Below are 23868 nucleotides of genomic sequence, written 5' to 3'. Positions count from 1 at the left end.
AGAAGAGAAGGTGAATTTAGAGATGCCGACTGCCATTACATGCAAAAAGTTGGCCAGGTTTCTGCACTGACAGCTTTCCTTGCTATAACCACAGGTGGGCAGAGTCTCACTTTGGTTCCTAAAGGGCTATTTAGCTGCATTTCTGGGAAGTTATTAGCTCTGAGTTTATGTTGTAGTCTTGCAATCGCATGAATGCTATCTGCTTTGAATACAGCATAGGTTCCTCTCTATACATTCCTATATATATACAATCTGTTGGCTGTTGGACACAGAATCATAGAATCATTAAGGTTGGAAAGACCAGTAAGATTCCCAAGCCCAGCCCACCCCACCATGCCCCATGTCCCCAAATGCCATATCCCAACAGTTCTTGAACAGCTCCAGAGATGGTGACTCTTCCACCCCCCTGGGCAGCCTGTGCCACTGCATTACCACTGTTTTGGAGGAGAAATTATTCCTTATATCCAACCTGAACCTCCCCTGGCACAACTTAAAGCCGTGAGCTCTTGTCCTATCAAAACAATTTCAGCTGAAGCCTCCAGAAGTTATTATAATGCAAATAAAGAAGGAAGGCTAAGGCTTCAGGTAATGAGTAGCAGGATGTAGAATAATTAAGAAAGCAGTAAAAAGGGAAGCAGCAATCATGTTTATTGAGTGGACTGTAGAAAGCAACTGCAGCATTAAGTCATTGGGAGTGCTTCAGCTGTGCACAGACTGCTCTGGAGTCACGTCAATTCCTTTAACTCAGGTGATTTAGCAGAATAACTAGATCCTGGCTAAATTAAGAGTATAAGTGGATGTGTAAGCCATAATCATGTTGACATTGGAGTTGGGGATATGGTAGCTGTGTTGGGGGCCTTTGTTTGAAGATTTCCAGCTCTGTAGGGAAATTGCAGTTTCTTTGCAGTTATTCACTGGACCATAGCTATTCACTGACACAGGCTGCCCAGAGGGCTGTGGATGCCCCATCCTTGAAGTTGCTCAAGGCCAGGTTGGATGGGACCCTGGGCAGCCTGGGCTGGTTGTCAGCAACCCTGTCCACAGCAGGGGATTGGAACTAGATCATCTTTAAAGTCTCCTCCAACCTAGGCCACTCTGATTCTATGATTTAGAGAGCCTTAAAAATAAAAAAGTCATAGGAAAATGACAAGAGGGATTTTCTGTGTCTATTTAATACCTGCTGGTCTGTTAATATCTGTTGGATATGATGTTGATGAGTTGCAGCCTGTTCCTCCTCTTTGACAGGATGGATGGGCAGGTACTTCAGACCAAAAGTATCTCCATTACATCTCTGACTAAGGACACATGTGGTCCCTGCAGGGAAATAATTAAAAAAAAAAATCATTAGAACTGAAAACTGCTTTGATGTCCTGAAGTACAGACTCAAGAAGGTGTGTGACAGCAGTTTCTTTGAAAAAGTATACCAAATCATGGCAAATTTCACAGAAATTTCACAGAGTACTGTTGAGCAGAGTGTTGTGCTCTAGGAAGCTACTGTGTGCAGTCACTTTCATCCTGCAGCAGCTCAGCATCCTGCAGGATTGAACTCTAATTGCCTGGCTGCCTGGAGGATGCAGCAAGAAGAATAGCAATGTCTTGGCTGACATAAAAGGAACTGTTTGAGCAGGAGTTAAGGTCAGTAAAAGGTGACCTTTGTTTCTGTACTTCCAGACCTCCAGAGAATTTAGAAAAGTAGATCATTATTTCTTTTTAATTAAGAAGAAATCACTTCATTAATCAGCCTTCCTTTGGATGGTGGGATTTTTTTCCTCCTCCAGTGGTATTTATCAAGCTATATAGCATGAAATAATCCAAAAGTCACTGCAGAGAACGTGCTGAATTTATTACCAAGATTCCCTAGAGGTAAGGTGCATCTCAGATCTGTGTTTTCATGGCTTTGTATGATCTGGGATGTAGGGTCTGATACTGCAAAAATACCAAGGAGCCTTTACTGAAAATCTGCTGCTGGCAGGGATAGGGGAATGAATTGATTTAGAAGAAATTGGATAGAATTCAATTGAATTGAGTCCTAATTAAAGAAAAAAAAAAACAAAAAACAGAAGAGAAATATGTTAGGACACCTGTGAGCAGTACAGATTATGAAGATTAGATTCAAGTAGAGCCCAAGGTGACTTTTCATCCTGAGCTCTGCTTTTTGTTACGTTTTTGGTTGCAGTTTGCTCAGTTCAGTGTGTGAAATTAAGATGGTGGATGCAGTTCTTTGCTTATATTCCATTTCACTAGAAGGATGATGCTGGGAAGCTGGTCTTGTCGGTCTCCCTTAGGGAAAATCACTGGGCACGCTCTTTAGGAAGCTGTGTCTGAATTCAGGAAGCCCCAAGGAACTTGGTTTAATTTCAGCTTTGTGCAGCCATTGGACCAGAGAGCTCTCAAGGTCCTTTCTCACCCAGCGCTTTGACTTTACCCATGTTTCTTCTGCCAGTTTCATGCTCTCACGGGATTTCTTTTTCAAGTGCAGATCTTGTGTTGTGTACTTTCTGTTTTATTTGAGCTACATAACAGATGGAACCTCAAAATGGCTCTTTAGATTAATAATTAACACTTTAACCTTCTACAGCAACTTCATGTGCTTCAGGAACTCAGTTCTCTTTACAAGCAGGAATGAGCCAATCCTCCCAGCTTTTCTGTGAGTTATTATTCCCTGTCAGGATGATAAAGTGCAGAAATGTTGAAGTTCTCCCACTTCAGGAATAGTTGCCTCATTTCCTGAGTATTTATTCTCTTTGTTTTAGTATTTAACAGAAGAGGACCAGGAAGCAAATCTCCAGGTGGCATGCAGATGCCCAGCAATGAACCTATCCTTCCTCCTCCTGCAGTTCCTGGGGTTACTTATGACACAGTTCCAATTCCTGCAACAAATGAGACAGTGCTCTTGCAGGCAGCAGTCCTTAACTGCAAACCCTGATTCATTCTCTGGGAAGGCCCTGGAAAAAATCAAGTCAGTACAAGATCCTTTAGTATTATCTCTGATAGCATCTGCAGAGGGTCTGAATTAGCCATCCTAATTCCCAACATTTGCCACTTGAATGCTCTCTTAATGTAGTTTGAAAACTGTAGTGTTTATTATTATATATCGCAATGCATCCTGAGTGTTGTTTTAATACTGTTTTAAGATTGCAACATGCATTGTAAATGCCACCTTTTTAAGGGCTGCCTGGCTGGCATCTTCTGTCCTGGCATTATCTGGCCCATGTCTAGCTTGGTGCATCCTTATACACGATAGAAATGTGGGATTGTTCAACCACCTCTGGTTATTCAGGGCAGTTCACAACCTTGTGTTGTGAAGTCTTGTGTTGCTGCAGAGACCATGGACCACCACAAGGGCAATTCAAATGGTCCTCTGCGTGTAAATACGAGCTCCTAAAGTCAGTATGAGCCACTACTATCTTTCTTAGTGAGGAAGATGGTCTTCCTTGACAACTGTTAGACACTCTCCACTTGTTCATGTGTTTTGACTGTGGGCAGAGCCCTACTTCAGTCTTATGTTCTCCACACTACGTCAGACCACAGCAGGCTGGGGTGACCCATCCTCATACTTCCTCCAGGCACCAACCCAGAGCTGCAGCTTCCTCTAAAAATGTAGTTGGAAGCAGACTCTACACATTAAAAAATTGGGTGAAGTTTGGTAACGTTACAGCTGGTGACCATTGTGGTGTTTGTAGATCAGTGAGCTACAGACAGGACAGCTGTGTCCCTCCATTTCTGGTTTGCATCTGGCCTAGTTTTTTCCCCACCAGCATGAAGATGCCTACCAGAGAAGACGATCAAGAAGAAGATCTGTGGTTCAGACACAGGCTTATTCCAGGATTCAGATGATCCTTGTATTGCATCCTCTGAGGTTCCTTCTGCTTTTCATCTGTGAAAATCAAAGTCGAGGTATAGAATCGTAGAATCGTGGAATGGCTTGGGATGAAAGGGACCTTAAAGATGATCAGGTTCCAACTCTACTTTGGACAGAGTCCCCAGTCACTAGATTAGGCTGCAGGTATATACCATCTGCATGTATAGTTTTGATTAATATAATGCTACCCACTTGAGGAGCTTCAAATGCTTTGTAATGTCCATGAAATTTCAGTCAATCACTGAAAGGACTGCCCTAGAAAAGCACTGGTATTGTCCTTGTTTTACAGACTGGGAAGATGAGAAACAGAGAAGAGACTTTCCTTGCACTCAGACACAGATGAGTATGGATGGACTTTTGCTGCCTCGATCTCTTTTCATCTGAAGATGAAACATGCTTCCCTTTTTCCTCTCCTATGTGTGGTTTCAGGCTGTATGCAGGAAGGGATGGTCTCACAGTGCATTTGGGCAGCATGTAGCACCAGGGGTGACCTGCTGTTTTTTCCTGTAATATGATTTAGGAAATTCTGTCTATCTGATTTTATCATCTGTAACAGAGTTTCTTGTGCAGCAGTGCATCCAGTACCTTGGCTGTAAATGTTCCGAACTGTTCCAAGGAAAACCTTGGGGATTTTTTCAGTACTCTCTAATACTTTATTGCTGTTGAATCCAGGCTGTGACGAATGGGAAGCTTTGCCTGACTCTGCAGTTTCTCTTCCTTGCTTTGGACCTGCATACAAATGTGGAAAGTCCCTGGAGGACAGCCAGGACTGCAGCTCTCCCTCTGCTCTGAGCTGGGGTGGATAACAGCACGGTGTAAATGTCAAATGTACATTCCTTCTACTGCGTGCCTCTCCTTCCCAGGGTTTTTCTCCCCCGGCTGTGAAAGCAATCACTGGGAACGTCATTGCCTCTGGGAGGCACCTGGGCCAGCAGACATCAGTTGAAGACTTTGACCCCACTGTTTGCTTCCTGATCCCAAATTCAGCCCCTCTTACAGGTCCGTGGCAGCCTGTTTCTTGGGGGAATTGGATTTTGTGGGCACTGGGACACATCTTCAGCTGCTGTACCCCTCGAAGAGAAGGGGTCAAGTGTAAGGTTGTAAGAGATTTACAAGACCACTGTGCTCAAGTATGTGACAAGTCTGAAGAAGTTCTGTTTTTATGCGTTTGTTCCAGTTTTGCAGCTTTGGTCTCCATCAAGCATCACCAAAAAAGGACATTTTTTAGAAAACCACCACCAAAAAGTCACAAGAATTATCACCTTTCTAGTGTTCCAGACAACTCCCAAGCTCTGTTTCTTTGGCTTTTCTTGCAAACTTGGTCTTGAATGCTCAATAGTCCTTGCCTGAACTAACCTGCTGCTTGTTCTTTTCTTTCAGCTGGAAACAAAGATGGATAAGATACTGGAAGCTGTGGTGATGTCCTCATACCCCAACAATGTGAAGCAAGGGCTCGTGAGGCGCGTCATTGAGGCATCAAAGCAGCCCATGGACAGCGAGCAATGCTGGTCCATGCTGGAGCTGTGCACCAAGCTGTATCTTGTGGGGGACACAAAATATAAAAGAGAGATTGGGAAAGAGGTTTTGGAGGTCTATGGCCACTACCACCCAGAGGAATTTGAGGAGTTCTTCAATGTCCGCTTCCTGCTGAGTCTCCTCCAGGAAGGCTATGGGCCTCTGGGGAAGAGAAGCCATTATGTACTTGATTATATCCAGTTAGGACTGCAGTTTGTCTTGGAAAGTCCATCAGCAAACAGCATTTTCAGCTTACTGAGGATCGAGGTGCTCCGCAAGGTCTGTGAGAGGCCCAGCCCCAAGCAGTGTGCAAAGATCAGCAAACTCCTAACGCAACATCCTCAGTGCATCCCCACAGGCAAACACCAGGTCCTGTTTTGTCAGCAGCTGATACGGTGCATTGGGCAGTTTCAGTGTGTCTCTGAGGGGGAAGATGACATCATGGAGTTTTTGGAGCAGGTGAACAAGGTGAGCGGTCTGCTGCAGAGGATCTGGAGGACCCAGACCTCGGCCATCCTGCCCTCGCTGAAGGAGCTGTTCACTATCATTTCTTCAACAGGTAAGAATAAGGAAAAAATGAGGGTGCAAATGTAGATACTGGCTTTGATGAGGAGCAAAATGCTTTAATTAGTCTTGCTTGATTATGATCTTATGATCCCCCCTCAGAAATGCAGTCACAGCTGAAATATTCTTGTGCATCTAACTGTTACTCAAAGCTTTAGGATGAGAAATAAATATCTTGTGAAGCCACACTGGATCTCTACAAAGGATTTTTTACCTGGTTTGAAATGCCACGTTGCAAAATTTGAGTGCTTGGCATTTTTCAGCATCAGCTGGGCTTAATAGAGAGAAACTTCTTTGCAGAAGGCTAGAGTGGGACCCAGAAGCTTTCAGAAATATCTCTCTCCAATGGCTGACTCAATGGGACCTCTCAGCCTGCTTGTTAGAAGAAAGTAAGAGTGAAGCTAAGGGCTTATTTCTCTGCAGTCTAGAGGTAGGAGGCCCTGCCATCTTTCTGGAAGGTGGTTAGGTCTGAAGGTGGGAGATAAGATGTTAATCCGGCTTCTGACACCTTCAGATCATTGCAGAAGGGCTCAGAAGGTTTTTGGAGATACCAGTGCCTTGAAAGATCAGAGTCTCTGCATGTAAGTGAGCACCCAGACCCACTATTTCTAAGCCCTTGAGGAGATGGGCATTGCAGTGTTCCCTCCATGGAAACCTCATCTTTTGGAATGTGCTCCAGGCAGGCAAACCCACAGTCACATCTCATTGCAGTAATTGCAGTAATTAGTATAAAGAAAGCACCCAGAAGGAATTCTGTGTTTTAGGAATAATGTTCTTGTGTCTATGGTTCCTGACTCCCTTTGGGCCGTGTATGACATCATGCAACAGTTCATTGGCTGCCACCCAACCTCATTCTGTGCTACACTGGGACTTGGGGAATTGTCCTAGCGCTGCTGAGCACGGACTCCTCATGGCTGGTTTATGTCAGTTCCATTTATGAAGGTGGGAACGATTTGGCTTTTACAGCTGAGGAATGACCTCACGTGCCTGGTTTCTCTGGTGACTAACATCTTAATTACTGGCACTCATCCGTGTCTTGCAGAGGAGCAGGAGGTGCCATCCAATGCCTTAGCCAGCGTGGTCCAATTTGTCCCTCTGGAGCTCATGGATGGTGTCATAAGAAACCTAACCAATGATGACAGCATCACGGATGTGCAAATGATGATGGCCATTGGCAGGTAGGCTAAGCTGCATTAATGAATGTCATTCTCAATCTGGAGAAAAAAAAACTGTCCCAAAGCTGCATTGGGTTACTATGCATAGTTTTATCCCCAGATTGCAGCGAAAGCCATTTTGGCTGGTGTTGTCTTGCAAGGTATAGAGAAAAGGGGAATTCCAGGATCATTTCTTCCATCCCTGAGGGCTTGGAGAACTAGAATTAAGACTACTGATGATGATGATGATGACGATGACGATGATGATGATGATGATGATGATGATGATGATGATGATGACGATGACAATGAATTTGGTTTCTTTTTTTTCTTAGAAATAAGTAGTGTTATGGGATACCAAGCATGAGATACTTTGAACACAACTGATTTTTTTCCTCCAGAGGTTATTAAGAGATTTTTCTTCACAAAGTCTCCTTTAAATAATGCTTTTTTGGCCCCTGTATCCCTTCAGATGGGTATTGCCCTAAATCGTTAGCCACAGCTAAAAGGCCAGCAGAAATTTTTTGATGTTCAGCTGTCATGCTGGACTTGGTCCTCACAGAGCTGGGGCCCTGATCTTCCTTGCACACCTTTGTCCAAATCATACAGCTTCACTTTGCCCCAGCATATTGCTCCACATTTGGCATCTCCAAACCATGCTTTCCTCCACAAGAGGTCTCCACTTAAGTGGGTGATGTTGGCATGCACTTAGCCCGGGGGAGGTGGAAAGATCTTCTTTTCACTGTTCCTACTAGGATTGTTCCCCCTCAAGTAGGTTTCATGACAGAAGCCCACATTATTCCCAATAGGAACTTGATGCATAAAGAAAAGGATCTCTGACTTGCGTGGTTTTCATAGGATCCAGAGCAAGCCAGGACAAATGTTAAAGTTACTGGTTCAGTTCTCAACCTTCTCCATCTTTTTCTCCTTCTGGGATCTGGTTCCCAGCTCCAGGCGATAAATCCTCTAAGAGCACTAGTGTCATAAATATAGTGCTTGCAAAATCAATTGCATCATTCCTTAAAAAATTCTTTGTCATGCCGAGGGACGAGTAAACGATTACTCAGCCCAGATCTGTAAGCAGAGTATGCACAGTGTAATTAAGATCACTTAGGAGGAATGCAGAAGTTTTGGTGGCGTGTTTATAGCCAGCAGATGCCCCAGAAAACTGCACCATGGTTGGCCTTTGGACGAGTGCGTGCTGCATCAATAGAAAAATAGAGAAAAATGTATGGCTTGAAAGGGTCTTTTTGGTCAGGATCCCTAGAAGAGCAGACATATGCAGAAGTTTCTTCTTCCAAATATTGGATTTGGGAGTTCATGGCAGGGGAATGGACTGGACATGGGGTGGAGCTTTTGACCAGGCATTTAGAGAGCAAATAGTGGTTAAAAAAAAACAAAAACAAGCCTGATATCTGCTGGTGTAGGTGCACATCATAATCTCTTAGTATCCTTTGTCATAGCTCAGGTAGAGCCTATTAATATGTATCCATGACTTCAGAAGTACTCATTTGTATTTTTGCTTGTATTTTTCTTTTTTTTCCCCATTATGGCGCGTGTGTTTCAAAGGGCCCAACTTCAGCTGCATAGAGCTTCTACCATCACAAAGAGATGCAAGCACTTGCTATCTCTAGAAATCAGAATTTGAATTTAAAAGCTGAGCATGCCACGCCAATGGCTCCTTTGGAAAACTAAGGCCCTGGTTCAAACAATGTGAATCTTGCAATGTGGAAAGTGCAGTGTGAATTTAAAAAGCTTTTTGTTCCCACTGGCTGCTAATGGGGCAGGGTTATAATTTGGCCATTAATGTTGGTAAAAAATAGCTTATAGTGGACAAGGTTATTTTATGCCAGTGTGAAAAAAGAGAGATGAAGGAAGGCCTTTAGATCCCTGAATCCATCTTCCTGCTTTATAGGTATTGATATTACATCCCTTTTATGAGTGCTCAACCCTAATCTTCAAAGCAAGAAGGGTTTTTGCTCCCACTGCTTTCTTTCGTAGCTGTTCCACCATTTGATTGCTTTAGTGCTTTAGATTTCTCTTCTAATAGGCAGCTTATATTTATTTCTGGTATTCTTGCAGCTCTTTTGATTTTATGCCAGCATAAATAGCTGCAGTGTCTCTTTTCCTTCCCTGGTGTTTATTCAGTGTATGCTCAGTGAGCTGCCTCATCCCCTCTCTGCTTTCCAGTGGCTATGCTGGATGAGCCATATTATTTCAAACTTTTCTCTTAGGAGAGAGTAAAGGAGAGGAACCTCTCAGGAGAGGTTCTTCATTTTCTTGACCAGATCATCAGGCTTTTTCAACACCTGTTCCCACTTCAGTTCATTGGTCTTGGATATGGATGTTGAATTCGCGCACCATGTTCCCAGTGAGGTTCACCCTGGCTTTAGATGGCGGCACGAGAGATCCTCAAATATCTGACTTCTCTTCTTCAAGCTGATGAATTTCCATCAGCAGCCATTTCTTATTATTTCTTTCCCATGTGCCTTGCCTTTGTTTTGAATGAAAGCATTTCGTCCTTGTTCTGCATCTCTAATCCTTGGGGTCTTCCTCGTGATGCTTTGATCCTCCTGTGTTGATGATGCCTCCCAGCTTTGCATCATCACAAGTTTCACCACCACATTCAGGATGTTTGTGCCAATGCCATCAGGTCCTGAAGTACACTGCTTGTTCTGTATCCCCGCAGATACAGTCAGATATGAGCTTATATCCTTTGACTAGAAAATTAGATATCCTGGCAAATCTTACTTTTGCCACCTCAGTAAACCCCTGTGGCCCTTCTTCCCACTCATTCCCTCATTGCTTGCTTAATTTCTGGAACTTTCTTCCTAATCTTCCCACACAAAGCACTACTCCAATGTTAACAGTCATGAAAACCACCAGAGTTGAATTTTACTTGATACTTTTTTTTTTTCTACTTGATTCAGCTCCTCTTGGTAGTGTATGAGCTCTTCATGTTTCTCTTTCACATCAGCCCTCACTGCTCCTGTTTCTATTACTCCTGTTTCTTTTCTCTGCCTCCTCCTTGTTGCTGACCAGTTCCTTCATCTTGCTGAAAACAAGAGGATGCATTTAGTTTGCAAGTTGCATCTAAAGGCCATGTGATATCTTCAATTACCATCACACCCCCCATGCACAGTGTCGTATCTATCCTTACTCTACTCTGATGCAACTCTCTCCAGAAGTTTTTCTGGTATTTGTTTTATGATCCGGCTTGGCTTGATTTTTGTTATTTCTCAATATCCCAACATATTCTGCTCTTCAAGCTTTATTTATTGGCAAGCATTTCTTTTTTTTCCCCAATTTTTTGTAGACTTGATTTATCCTTGCTGTTTGCCTTGGATGGTTATTTGCCTTTATGCATTATTTCACAAGATGCAGGCTTGTAAACAAAAGGGGCTGATTGGGTAAGAAGGCTGGACTGGTATCTTCAAACAGAAGGTACTGGAATGAAAATGATTAGCAAAGTTTGGCCTTTGAAGCTCCCAAGCCTTGATTACCTTGAGGTTCTGCTTAGCATTTAATTCAAACATGATTTTAAAAGATGTTTAAATGAATACTTAAACAACCTGTCATCACTCAGTGATACCATTTTTTTACAAGTGGCTCTTCTATAAAGTATTGCAGAAACTTGACATCTCGTTGGCTCAGTGGCTGTAGTAGGAATTGATTAGCTATTCTATTCAGTAGTACCTGATTTCTATGAGGCTTTTTTCTTGCTTTAATGTGATTTGGGGAATGAATGTTTCCTGTACAGGGAAGATAAAGATCCAGATCCCATTTGCTATCTAACAGCACCAACTCTTTAGATCTGCATTATGGTTCTTGAAAAAAGAAGACTGACCTTCTAGGGAAGCCTGTGAAAGATGTATTAGAAAATCCTTCTCTGTATCCCTCATGACCAGGTTTCCAGTTTCCTTCCAGAGAGGGCCCACATCCTCCCTGACTTTCTTTTTATCACTGATATATCTATAGAATTTCTTCTTGTTCCCCTTTATGTCCCTGGCTAGATTTAATTCTGTCTCTTAGCTTTTCTAACCTGATCCCTGGATGCTTGGACTTTGTAGTCCTCCCAGGTCTGGTAACCTGTCCGTGCTTCCACTCCCTATAGACTTTCTTTTTGCGCTTCACTAGTCCACGAGCTCCTTGCTGATCCACAGAGATCTCCTGGCATTCTGTCTGCCTTCCTTTTTCTTGGGATGCACTGCCTTCTGGGCTTGGATGGGATGGTTTTTGAACATCAACCAGCTTTCTTGGGCCCCTCTTCCCTCCAGGGCTTTCTCACATGTCATCCCGTCAAGCAGTTCCCTGAAGAGTTCAAAGGTCTGCTCTCTAAACGCCACATGTGCACCCTATCTTTGACTTGGCCATCCCATTGACTGGTAGGAACTTGGAGAAAATTTAACCCAAAGTGGAGTTTAACTTCCACAATATGTGCATTACATTTGCTTCAAGAGTTTGATTTTCATTTCAGGATGATCGACTGGGTGTCGTGGCCCCTGGGGAAGAACATAGACAAGTGGATCATTGCTCTGCTGAAGGGTTTGGCTGCAGTGAAAAAGTTCAGCATCTTGATTGAAGTTACTCTTTCAAAAATTGAAAAGGTCAGTGGGCATCTTAAATATGATCACAAAACACAAATTTCTTGTACCTGGGCTACCTTCCTGCCCTTCAACTGAATGAGGGTGAGATGCAACTTCAGATGTATAGGGAAGACTGTTCTATACCAAGGAGTTTTGCAGGAACCATAGTGCCCACTGCACACTGTGTATGCTGTGTTACTGTGTGTATGGGGTAGTTTTGCATCTAGGAATGATGTTCTCCAGTAATGCCCATTTTAGCCATTTAGTGTAGCTCCTAATAAAAGGAGCGGGGTACTGGGAGTCAAGCTGGTTCTTGCTTGAGAGTCTTGCATAAGGATTTTGGGTCCTGCAGCAACTGAAAGCCCAATCCAATGTCATTTAGAGCTTGGTTTGCAGAGGCACTGATGTCTTAAAAGTTATGAAATATATCAAGCCAAAGAATTTAAAGCCAATCAAACATGGAGGTCTTGTACAACACATTGTTGGGACTGTAAAACACTCTCCATCAAATGTGCCTAGGTCCATGCTGGTTGGCTTGGCCAAAGCACACACCACCTTGTAGGTTAACAATCCATACAGTCACAGGGCAGTTTTAAAGCCAGTGCCTTGGCTTTATTTGATTTAGCAGCACAGACAAAGCCTCACTCCCATTGCCAATCCCTGCTTTGGCAATGAGTACTTGCTACTGTCTGAAAACCATGCGATCAAATTGGTGGCCACTTCAAAAACATTCTCCAATTTATGGTCCCACAGTTCCTTCCCTTGTAAGATGGTCATAAGGCCTGACTGAGTCTCTCCACCATGAAGTTATCAATACCATAACTGTCTATACCAGAACATTATTAGTAACTGAATTTGCACCTGTGATCCCTCTTGTGCATCAAGCAATGAGAGGGTCACTGAATTTCCTCAACTTCTCTTTATCTTTCCTTTCATTGTTAAAGCATAGGAAAAGGACAGCACTTAAAATGCTGCGTGATTGTTGGAAAATCTCAGAAGGGTCTGAAAGCAGTAAAGAGCACTGTTACTTTCTGTAGATTGGGACAAATGTCATTACTTAGCCTTTGAAAGCACTGAGAGACTCTGAAAGGACTTTGATTTCTATCCCTTTGCCTTGGAAGGCTGGTGGTAAGATTTCAAATACAACAATAAGCAGAAGAAGCTCATAATAGAAAATGTAGCTGCCCTCTGTTCTTATAAGGCCTCTTCTATCAAGCAGAGTGGAGTTATGTTATAACAGCCCAAAGCCCTGTGCCTCACTGTGCAGGTCTGAAAGAGTGAGGACAACTCACATGGTGTTTTTATGGTGCTTCAAGGCCATACATCACTGGACAGGAGATGTCTCTGGAGGCCTAGCTTCAGGCTGTGTGCTTTGACATCCAGATAAGTGTAGGAACACACAAGTAGATGTAGTAGATTCCCATGGCCTGCATTTCCTGAAGGCCCTTTACATGCATATTTTGATGCCATCCTGCCTGCTCACTTGCTTTTCTCTCCCCACCAGGTCTTCTCCAAGCTGCTGTACCCCATTGTGAGGGAGGGGGCTTTGTCTGTCCTACAGTACATGCTCTTGAGCTTCCAGCACTCCCATGAAGCATTTCATTTGGTAAGGAAATGCATCCAACCCTTGGATGAACTCATTGCCCTAAGTTGTAGGACAACATGGCTGGGAGGGAGCCTAAGAAGCTGAATAATGCTGTTGAGTATTGAATATTTCCCACTCTTCTGCATACTGCATATTTCACCCTCTTCTGCAGCCCAACCAGCTTTTTGGTCCTATGGAGCTGGTATTGTAGAAGCAAATCCTACCAATATGTGCCACCCATCACCATTTATTGAAGTCCTGAGGCACCTTCCCAAGCACCACACACCATCAATGTAGTAAGACTTGAAGGCAGGATCAGAACACTTCTAATCACAAATTCCCCACTGTTCAAAGGCACGAAAAACCCAAACAATCCCCAATTCCAGCAACAGTAATCCAACAAAAAAACCCCAAATCACACACTCAATAGCCACTTCCAGCAGCATTTTATCTCCTCTTTTCATTTCCACAATGATAATTCATATAGATGTATGTATATATTTACAGTTGAAACTGAGGCACAGCTCTGATTCCCACCAACATTGCCCCTGGAATGCTATAATTGAAAAGCAGGGCTGAGGACAAAGGCATGCTTGCAGAGATTGAACTGCTAAAAGAAGTAATGGATAATTACTGCTAATAATGCCTGATACTATACTTTTGCATTTAAGCCCTTATTTTTTACTTTTTACCTAAATTTCACAGGATAAACAGATAAAGTTGGAAAATGGTGGAGCTTACCAACGTCGTCAGCAGGTGTTTTTTTGTTTTTGAGCAGGAGACACTTTAATTGAGCCCAATTTCTTGAGAAACCCCTCAGTTTCTAAAAACAGACGTTCCAATGAATGATCTTCAGCTGAGTGTCCAAAATTTGAAAGACTCCAAAAGCCATCAGTCACTCTTGGCCTGATGTTTCCATCTGTGGCCCAGTGAGCACGGATTTTCTTCCCTATTCAAAATGAAAGAGCCTACAAGAAGACACAAGCTTGTCATGCTTCTTATCTCCGTGTTTGCTGGAGCACTTTGGAAGAGTTTTGAGAATTGTTCCAATCACAGCTTGGCAAAATGTTGGTGCATGCCATGGTACTGGGCTTCATTCATTGCCCTCTCCAAAACTTTCCCATTGGAAAGGAAATAGTTATAATCTGCAACATTTCGAGGAGAAGAAAGAGAGAAAAGAAGAGCAGAAGAGAGAAAAGGGGAAGATCAGGAATCATAGAATCATGGAATCACAGAATGGCCTGGGTTGCAAAGGAGCACAATGCTCATCCAGTTCCAACCCCCTGCTGTGTGCAGGGTCACCAACCAGCAGCCCAGGCTGCCCAGAGCCACATCCAGCCTGGCCTTGAATGCCTGCAGGGATGGGGCATCCACAGCCTCCTTGGGCAATCAGTTCCAGTGCTTCATCACCCTCTGGGGGAAAAACTTCTTCCTAATATCCAACCTAAACCTTCCCATCTCAGTTTAAAACCATTCCCCCTTGTCCTATCACTATCCACCCTCACAAACAGCCGTTCCCCCTTCCTTCAAGTACTGGAAGGCCACAATGAAGTCTCCCTGCAGCCTTCTCTTTTCCAAGCTAAACAAGCCCAGCTAAACAAACCTTTCCTCACATCAGAGCTGCTCCGGCCCTCTGCTCATCTCAGTGCCCTCCTCTGGACCCACTCCAAGAGCTCCACGTCCTTCCTGTGCTGGGGCCCCACAGGAGCAGATGGGGCCTCACAAGAGCCGATAGGGGGACGATCACCTCCCTCTCCTGCTGGCCGCCCCTTTTTAATGCAGCCCAGAACACGTTGGCTGCATTCCGGGCTGCAGGCGCACACTGCTGGCTCATGCCCAGCTTTTCATCCACCCGAACCCCCAAGTCCTTCTCTGCAGAGCTGCTCTCAAGATCTTCCCCCAGTCTGTATCAATACAGGGATTGCCCCGACCCGATGCAACACCCTGCACTTGGCCTTGTTGAACCTCATTAGGTTTCCATTTGCCCACTTCTCCAGGCTGTCCAGGTCCCTCTGGATGGCTTCCCTTCCTTCCAGTGTATCGACTGCACTGCTCAGCTTGGTGTCATCCACAACCTTGCTGAGGCTGCACTCGATGCCATCGTCTGTCAATGATGAAGATGTTGAAGAGCACCAGTCCCATGACCGACCCTGAGGGACACCACTGACCGGCCTCCACCCTGGCACAGAACCATTCATCACAGCCCTTTGGCTGCGTCCAGCCAGCCAGTTCTTAATCCACTGAACAGTCCATCCTTCAAATCCACACCTCTCCAATGTAGAGAGAAGAATGTGTTGAGGGACCACGTCAAAGGCCTTGCAGAAGTCCAGGCAGATGACAACCATCACCCTTCCCCCATCCACTGAATCCATCACTCCATCACAGAAGGCCACCAGATTGGCCAGGCACGATCTGCCCTTGGTGAAGCCATGCTGGCTGTCGTGAATCACCTCTTTATCTCATATGTGCCTTAACACAGCTTCTAGGAGGATCTGCTCCACGATCTTCCTGGGCACAGAGGTGAGGCTCACTGGCTTTTGGTTCCCCAGCTCTTCCTTTCTCCCTTTCTTAAAAATGGGAGTAATGTTTCTGCTTTTCCAGTCACTGAGGACTTCACCAGACAGCCATGATTTTTCAAATATGATGGAGAGTGGCTTGGCAACCACATCAGCCATCTCTTTCAGAACCCTAGGATGGATATCATTCAGCTCCATGCACTTATACATGTTCAGTTTCATGAGGAGGATTCGGACTTGTTCCACTGTTACAGTGGGACAGAGATGGGTGGACTGAGGATTCTGAGCCTTCAGTCCAGAACTGTTCTGGAGTAAAATGAAGCACAGCAGAAACACGATGAATGCAGTGTGATTTCAGGGTTACTCCAGTGCATCTGCTACATCGGAATCCTGTTTTTAATTTTCTGTGTGGCTCTGGGGTCAGCAGAGGGTGCCCGTGAGCAATTTATCATTCTCCTTTTGATCTGTTTGCTCGTGTTTAAGTTTTCTAGATGAATGCAAAATAACAAATGTGCTTTTTATGGGCCTTTCACTACCCACCCAACTCATACATAATGAGTACTACTGGTGATTGGTGGATGGTTGGACTGGATGATCTTGTAAGTCTTTTCCAACTTTGGTGATTGGTGATGCCAATTCCAGTTTATTTTATGCAGCATGGGATAAAATATAATGTACCAGGTAGCACTTTTTGTACATTAGTTCACCTGTTCTGTTGGTCTGAATTCCTGAACTCAGTATTCAGCATATAACAATCCTTTCCAGTGTATGTTTTAGCAGATATCGATCTTCACAAAGAATTGAAATGACAGCACAACCTTGCAGATGCTGTACAGTGAAAACCTTCAAGACTGGTTAGCCCTGAATTTGAACTGCTACATTTGATGGAGGATTTGCTGTTGAGCTCATAGGGTGAATGATGAAGTCTGGCACGGGATTGAAGTCAGCTTCTATTGACTGTCTTTTCTGCCCGGGTCTGAATGTCATTCTGTTAAAGCTTTGTGAATTACTTGGAACCATTTTTGACATAGTGAACTCTCCTTTTCCAGCTGCTCCCTCACATCCCCAGGCTGGTGGCCTCGCTGAAGAAGGAGGATTCCAACTCTGCCACCAGCTCCCTGGAGCAGCTGGCTGAGCTCATCCACTGCATGTTCTTCCGCTTCTCAGGATATCCAGATCTCTATGAGCCAGTGTTGGAAGCTATAAAAGTAAGCTATTTGCTTCTTGGCTGTTTTTCTGTACTTCATATGCAATCACAGAATCATTTGAGTTGAAAGGGACTTTTCAGATGCCATCTGGTCCAACTCCCTTGCAATGAACAGGGATGGCTGCACCTCGATCAGGTGCTCAGAGCCCATCCAGCCCGATCTTGAACGTCTCCAGGGATGGGGCACCTCCGCCTCTCTGACAACCTGCTCCAGTACTTCACTACCCTTATATTAAAAACTTTTTTCCTTAAATCCAATCTAAATCTCCCTTCTTTTAGTTGAAACCATTTCTTCTTTTCCTGTCCTGGCTGAAGTGTCTGTCCCTTTCTTTCTTACAGCTCCCCCTATATAAATGACATCTCAATTTGCAGCATTGTGCAGAGGGGCCGTTCTACTGGTAGAAATGTCCTAACCTCAACACTTCAAACTGTGGCAGAAGAAAGTGTTTACAGTTCTGAGGTTGAGCCCCATGTAGGCTAGTTGGCTGCATTTTGGGAATAGACTTCTCTTATGGTAGGCGTGCAGAAGTCCTTGTCATGACCGTGGGTTTTATCCTTAGTTTTAGTCTTGGGTGCCTCTAAAATAGTAATACCAGTAGCTAAAAAACACATCCATGTGAAGAGCACGAGGACGAGCTGTGCCACGAACACGAGCACCTCCTGCAGAGAAGTTCTGCATTTGCCCATCAGAAAGATAACGGTTGGTGTCACTGATCTCTCTTCCCAAGGCTCTTCCAATTCCAAATGAAGACCGGATTAAACATCTCTTGGGACAAAATGCTTGGACCTCCCAGAAGAATGAGCTGGCCTGCTTCTACCCACGCCTGGCCTCCAAATCAGAGACAGGGAAGATCGGCTTAATTAACTTGGGAAACACTTGCTACATGAACAGCGTCATCCAGTCTCTTTTCATGGCTTCGGAGTGAGTTGTTGCTCCCTTGTTCCCACTTAGGACAGCTCCAGGGCTGCTTTGTGCACTGGCATCGTGCTTTCCACGCTGATTTTCCATCTTGGTTTGCATCTCTTGTTGTCTTTTGCAGCTTTCGGCATTCGGTGTTGAATTTAACTGAGGCCATCTCCCAGCCCCTGATGACAAAACTGCAGTGGCTCTTTGCATTTTTGGAGCACAGTCAGGTAATTATTCCATGTTCCAGTTATTTGTTTGGACTGTTGGCTGTGGAACGGCTCATCTCCAAGTTGCTTCCTGCCAACTCCAATGTGCTGATGAGGAGTTGTGGATCTGGGTGCATTTTTGTGATGGGACAAATTTTGTTGACAGGAAAGAGGCTGATTTTGGGGGTGGAGGAGGCAAATTGAATCTTGAGCTCCTTTCATCTGTGAAAGTGAGCTGTGTTCACACCAGGCTGCCTCTGGCCATCCTGGCTTTGATGAATGCAATAAATAATAGTTGTGCCAATGAAATCCATTTGGTAATAGTTTATATGCGTGGTAAACTGAAAAGCCTGTTGGTGTAAAACAGCACTTTTTGTTTCTTGCTGTGCAGCAAGGAAGAAGACTGGAGCAAGCTGTTTGTCCCCTTGCCTCACTGCAAACTGCAGTCAGTCAGTAGAAAATGCCTTAAAATTAGCTTTGGCAGACCAAAAAAAACAAAGACAAAAAACTACAACAGCAACAAACCTTTGGATTCCAGATGTTATGAATCTTTTACATCTGAGGGAAAGTAAAAAAAATAACCCATAAACAAATTAATTGAGTGGTTTCTTCACCAACCTGAAATTTAACAAGTGACTCCAGGTGGGTCATATCTGGGTCCATTTGTAAAAACACCCATCTGTCCCCCAAAGACACAGTTTTGAATTTTCACTTGCTGTGGACCCATTTACTTGTACCTCTCAATTTCCCAAAACACGACTGACAGCTTTGCCTTGCTACATTGTGATGCTACAGCATTACAGATTCATTATAGATCACTTGCATAGAGTCACAGAATCACAGAATCACCAAGGTTGGAAAAGACCCACAGGATCACCCAGTCCAACCATCCACTAATCACCAATAGTTCTCACTAAACCGTGTCCCTCAACACAACATCCAAACGTTCCTTGAACAGGGGGTAATACAGAGAACATCTTAACATCTGGTCATAAAAGAGCCTGTTTGTTCAAAGCAGGTTATGGTGTGTTTGATGTGCATTAGCATACTTGCTTGTTGCATAGCTCATAGTTAATAATTTCCCAGTAATTTCCTGTAATCATTCTAGTTATTTTCTTTTGGGCCAGTACTTAAAGTCATTTCTCCAGCCAATGATGGGTCTTTCAGCATATTAATTAGACAACAGTTGCCTAATGGCACTGATTACATTATCCAGTAATGCAGATTAGCTGCCTGCAGTGATCAGAAGGATGGGTGGAAGTTTAATGGATTTTTTTTTCTTTCTTGAATGGACTTGGTATCAAATTAAGGATCAAATTAAGTTGAGGCTGAATTAAGTAGAAGTCTGTGGGTCAGGAACACAAACCATTTTGAAACTGAATGAAGAAATGCATGGATAGCTCATATGAGTACCTAAGTAATAGGTGCTGGTAAAAGTGAGCATACAAAGCTCTCATCCTCATGACAGTCTGCAAAAGGACATTCAGCAGGGCTGAAGTTCATCACTCCACTGCTGGGTGCAGCAAACAAAGCAAGTCTTCAGTATGAAGTGAGATCCAGTTGCTTAAGATGTGTTTTTCCCTCTCGGTTCCAGCGACCTGCCATCTCACCCGAGAGCTTCCTCTCTGCCTCCTGGCCACCCTGGTTCACCCCTGGTGCTCAGCAGGACTGCTCGGAGTATCTCAAGTACCTCCTGGATCGGTATGTGGCAAGCACTCCAATTTTGGAGCCCAGACACAATGAGGCCCCAAGACTTGGTGTAATATGAAATGCTGACTCCCGTGGGAGTGGTGCGAGTGGCTGAGATCTGAGAGATTTGGTGTAAAAATGGGAAAACCAGTCTGGGGCTTCTTAGTAGAACTCTGCTGAGCTGGGGTAAGAAATGCATTCAGTTTGAAAATTTCTGAAATTGCACCAAGATCAGAGGAAAACTGCTTGCCTGACAAGCCTCCTCTTTAAAATGCTGATTTTGCCTTTCTTTCCCCTAAAAATCCCGAATCCCCAGAGTCCTCGTGATGCCCCTGGAAGTGGGCTCAATGCACACTGACCATCTCTGCTTTCTGCAGCACCACACTTGGCATCAGAGCCCTGTGCACAGACAGGTTATCACACGTTAGCTGCGAGGAGCAGAGAACAGACACCATACTGTAGAAGCTCGTTCTTTAGGTTTTATTGCTCTATGCTGCCATCTTTTTTCTTCTGCCAAAGATTGCATGAAGAAGAAAAAACTGGAAAGAGGATCTACCAGAAGCTCAAGGAATCCAGCTTGACGTCCCAAGCCACGGAGCATCATTCCTTAAACAAGACGTTGATCGAGAGGATGTTTGGGGGAAAAATGACGACAAAGATTCGTTGCTTGAAGTGTTGGAACATCTCCTGTAGAGAAGAAGCCTTCACAGACCTGTCGTTGGCCTTTCCCCCTCCGGATAGGCCCATACGTGGACCAGGAAGCACCTCTGTTTTGCCCGTGGCAGAAGTCAGCCCACAGTTTATTGAGCCCCATAGAAACCCAAGCCAGCCAACAGGGTCTCCCTGGGTCCGGAGGAAGCCCCCTGTGCCTGGAGATCCTGAAGCCCAGCCGGTGCCGGTGGAATCACTGGGTTTTCAGGAGCCCAGAGAACCAGCACATCCCTTAAGCAACAGTGCTGTTGGCGTGGATACAGCCAAAGATCCTCACTTGGCTTTTGCGGAGCAGACATGCGCTCCTAAGGACTCCCGATCCGTCCCAGATTTAATCAACTATTTTCTGTCCCCAGAGAGGCTGACAGCAGAGAATCAATACCACTGCGAGCAGTGTGCTTCCTTGCAGGATGCTGAGAAGGTGGCAGAGCTGACAGAGGGCCCGCACTACCTCATCCTCACACTGCTGCGGTTCTCCTTCGACCCGCAGACCATGAAGAGGAGGAAGATTCTGGACAACGTCTCCATCCCTGTGGTGCTTAAACTGCCCATCCTTGTCAGCTCAGAGGAAACTGAGGACGTTTGCCGGCATGGGGAGGTCAGGGCTGGCCGGGGCAGCACCTTTGTGCCCGCCGTGTACGATCTCTGCAGCGTGGTGGTGCATTCGGGCATCTCCTCCGAGAGCGGCCACTACTACTGCTACTCCAGAGAGTGCACTGACACCGTGCCCCACGCACCGCCCCGCGACGGGACACCAAAACCGGCTTCTGGCAAGCAGTTGGACTTTGAAATCCCGTGGTACCTCTTCAACGACACCAGGGTTTCCTTCTCCTCCTTTGAATCAGTCAGCAATGTGACTTCTTTCTTCCCCAAGGACACTGCCTACGTGCTCTTCTACAGGCAGCGGGAGGGCAGGCCAAGCTCCCCACTGCATGAGGCTGTGGCAGAAGCCAGCCACCTGCACAGCGAACTGTCCCTCAATAAGGACTTGATGGAAGCCATCTCCAAAGACAACATTCTCTACTTGCAGGTAGATCCCAGCTGTGCACACACTGCACTTTCCCCCTGAGATTGGGTGTTGAGCTTGATATATGGCATCAGTGAGGCAGCCAACACCAGGCACAAGAGACTGACTGAGTGACATCTGTGCTGGGCAGCTCTGCAGCACATTTTTTCCTAGTGTCCAGGTGTGGTGAGTGGAGCACAGCTGCCAGTCAGGTGCCCACCTACCTGCTCTCTCACTCCCCCTCCTTAGCAGGAGAAGGAACATAAGATGACAAAGCTCACGTGGGTCAAGATAAGTACAGAGAGATGGCTCATTGTTTATTTACATTGTTTATTTACAAGCTCAACTCAGGGAAGATAAATTGAATTTGATGCCAGTCAGTAAGAGTAGAATAATGAGAACTAAAAGCTAACAAGAAACACTTCCTCCCCATCCACCTTCTTCTACCTTCTCCCCTCCAAGCAGAGCAGGGGAACATGGAGTGGGGGCTGTGGTCAGTCGATAACGCTTTGTCTCTGATGCTCCTCCATGGTCATTCTCTGCCCTGCTGCACCATAAACACCTCCTGCCCTCCTTCTGCTGTGACCTGGGTGGCTGCAGGGCAGCTTCCCTCTCATTTCTCCTTCCCAGAAGTTTCACAGCATTTTTTTCCCGGCTCCCTCTTCTCCCGTGGTGGCTGTCGGGGGGCTGGTTTTGGATCACCCGTGTGGCTAGAGAGATGAGACACTTAGATGCATCTCTCCAACCAAGTTCTAGAGATGAGTACGTGCCATAGCAACCCCAGATTGGTTTTGGGAAAATTCCCAGGGGCAAACGGGACAGCACAGGGAAGGAGGGAGCAGTTCCCAAGGCTCATTTCCATGCAAATGATAGCAATATTCTTGGTCATTTTCCCTACAGGAGCAGGAAAAAGAGGCGAGGAACAGAGCTGCCTACATTTCCACCTTGCCAAAATCCCCTCTGTGGTGGAGAGACTTTGAGAGGGACAAGGATGATGACAGCTCACCAGGAGGATGCAGTCCTGGAGGGGGTGGAGGTGGATCTGGCTCTTTTCATGGACTTGTCTTCTAGCAACCAGTGTCTATCAGACAGCCCTTGTCCATTGGGCGGACCCAAAGCTGAAGGCTTCTCTTTCTCACCTCGGTGTCAGTGAGCAACTCAGGAGAGAATTTGGGGAACAATGCAATGGAAGAAGACTCAGGGGCTGATTTGGAGACTATTATTGGCACCTGGAGGTTTCTACTGCTTTCTATGCACTTAACGCCTTAAATTAACCCCTGCAGCTAAGCACCTGAGAGACAAGCGTCTGCCAACAGCTTGAAGAAGTGCCCTTCTGCTTCAGCATAGCACTGTCTTGGCTGCTGCCACCAGCCTGGGTGGGGATGGGGATAGGGGTGAGGATGGACCCAGCAATGCCCAGGGATGGAGACTGCTCCCGCGCATGCCATCTGCGGTCCTTTCTGCGGCACTGAGTTCCGGGGGACCTTTCCTGGGTTGTTTTATTGTAGTGCGCTTTTGCCAGCCCACCTTGAGGCACATCTAACAGTGGGAAAAGGCTGAATAAGGCCCAGCAGCCAACACTGCAATGCCAGTATTCCAAGGTGGTGAGTCTGCAAGCTTGCTTGGTGGCACTGAGCAGCAGCAGGTCGACCTGGACGATGCTGAGGGTCACAAACTGCCCCCAGCTACAAGAGACTGAGCAGCTCTGGTTGGTTCTTTGGGCTCCATTGGGTCCTTGTGTCACTCGTGACCTCTGGATGCTGAAAATGTACAAGGCAGACCCAGCTGTTTGTCCAGATGTGTCATTAGGACTTGGTTAATCTGGCGTTTCCTGGATTCTGGTCACATCTGCCAGACCAGACATCTGGGCATTCTTTTAGGATGCCCTGAGCTAAGACCCCTAAACCCACCAGCTATTTCTTAAAATACTGATTGGCTAGGAAAGTAACCCAACCAGATGCACTGTATGCACCCCATATAAGTGCAGCCTATGTAAAGCAGAGCTTTCTACATAATCAGTCACAGAACAGGGGCTGATTTTGGTGGCAGGAGCCAACGCAAGCCCAGGGCATTGTGTCTGTAGGATCGTAGCTCCAGCCCACAATGTCCCCCACCCATTGTCCCAACCTGCTTCTTACTTGTGTTTCTAGTAAAGGTTGCTTGAGCTCAAGTGGCAGAAGTGTGTGCCTTCAGTGCTGTGTGTGAGGCCTAATCTTGAATGTGGGGTGTCAGGGGGGGAACACTGTATTGCTGTGGAGGAGAAGACAAAGCACAGGCATTGCTACAGGGGATGCAAGCAAAGGATCGAATCTCTTGGTGTATACTCTTATATATTGTTTTATTTTCATCCCTACATATAA

At 45.4% G+C, this 23868-nt stretch overlaps 1 protein-coding gene across 3 annotated transcripts in view; it reads left to right on the top strand.

The window, feature by feature from the left end:
- Positions 1-23868, top strand: part of LOC125693946 (ubiquitin carboxyl-terminal hydrolase 35-like) — a 27672-nt gene extending 3804 nt beyond the window's left edge. Inside the window, exons 2-12 of one of the 3 annotated variants that reach the window (XM_048946496.1) lie at positions 4726-4861; positions 5243-5936; positions 6984-7119; positions 11573-11702; positions 13186-13287; positions 16832-16990; positions 17718-17911; positions 18030-18123; positions 19697-19803; positions 20311-21532; positions 22409-23868. In XM_048946496.1, coding sequence (XP_048802453.1) covers positions 5255-5936; positions 6984-7119; positions 11573-11702; positions 13186-13287; positions 16832-16990; positions 17718-17911; positions 18030-18123; positions 19697-19803; positions 20311-21532; positions 22409-22579 — 2997 coding nt within the window. In that variant the 5' untranslated portion in view covers positions 4726-4861; positions 5243-5254 and the 3' untranslated portion in view covers positions 22580-23868. Of the gene's footprint in view, positions 1-4534; positions 4862-5242; positions 5937-6983; positions 7120-11572; positions 11703-13185; positions 13288-16831; positions 16991-17717; positions 17912-18029; positions 18124-19696; positions 19804-20310; positions 21533-22408 lie in introns of all 3 variants that reach the window. The other 2 variants (XM_048946487.1, XM_048946476.1) reach the window with 2 other exon arrangements.

Source organism: Lagopus muta, chromosome 1 (genome assembly GCF_023343835.1).
Source record: "Lagopus muta isolate bLagMut1 chromosome 1, bLagMut1 primary, whole genome shotgun sequence".
NCBI lineage: Eukaryota > Metazoa > Chordata > Aves > Galliformes > Phasianidae > Lagopus > Lagopus muta.
The sequence above is the reverse complement of the archived record's forward strand: the minus strand, read 5'-3'. Positions and strand labels throughout refer to the sequence as shown.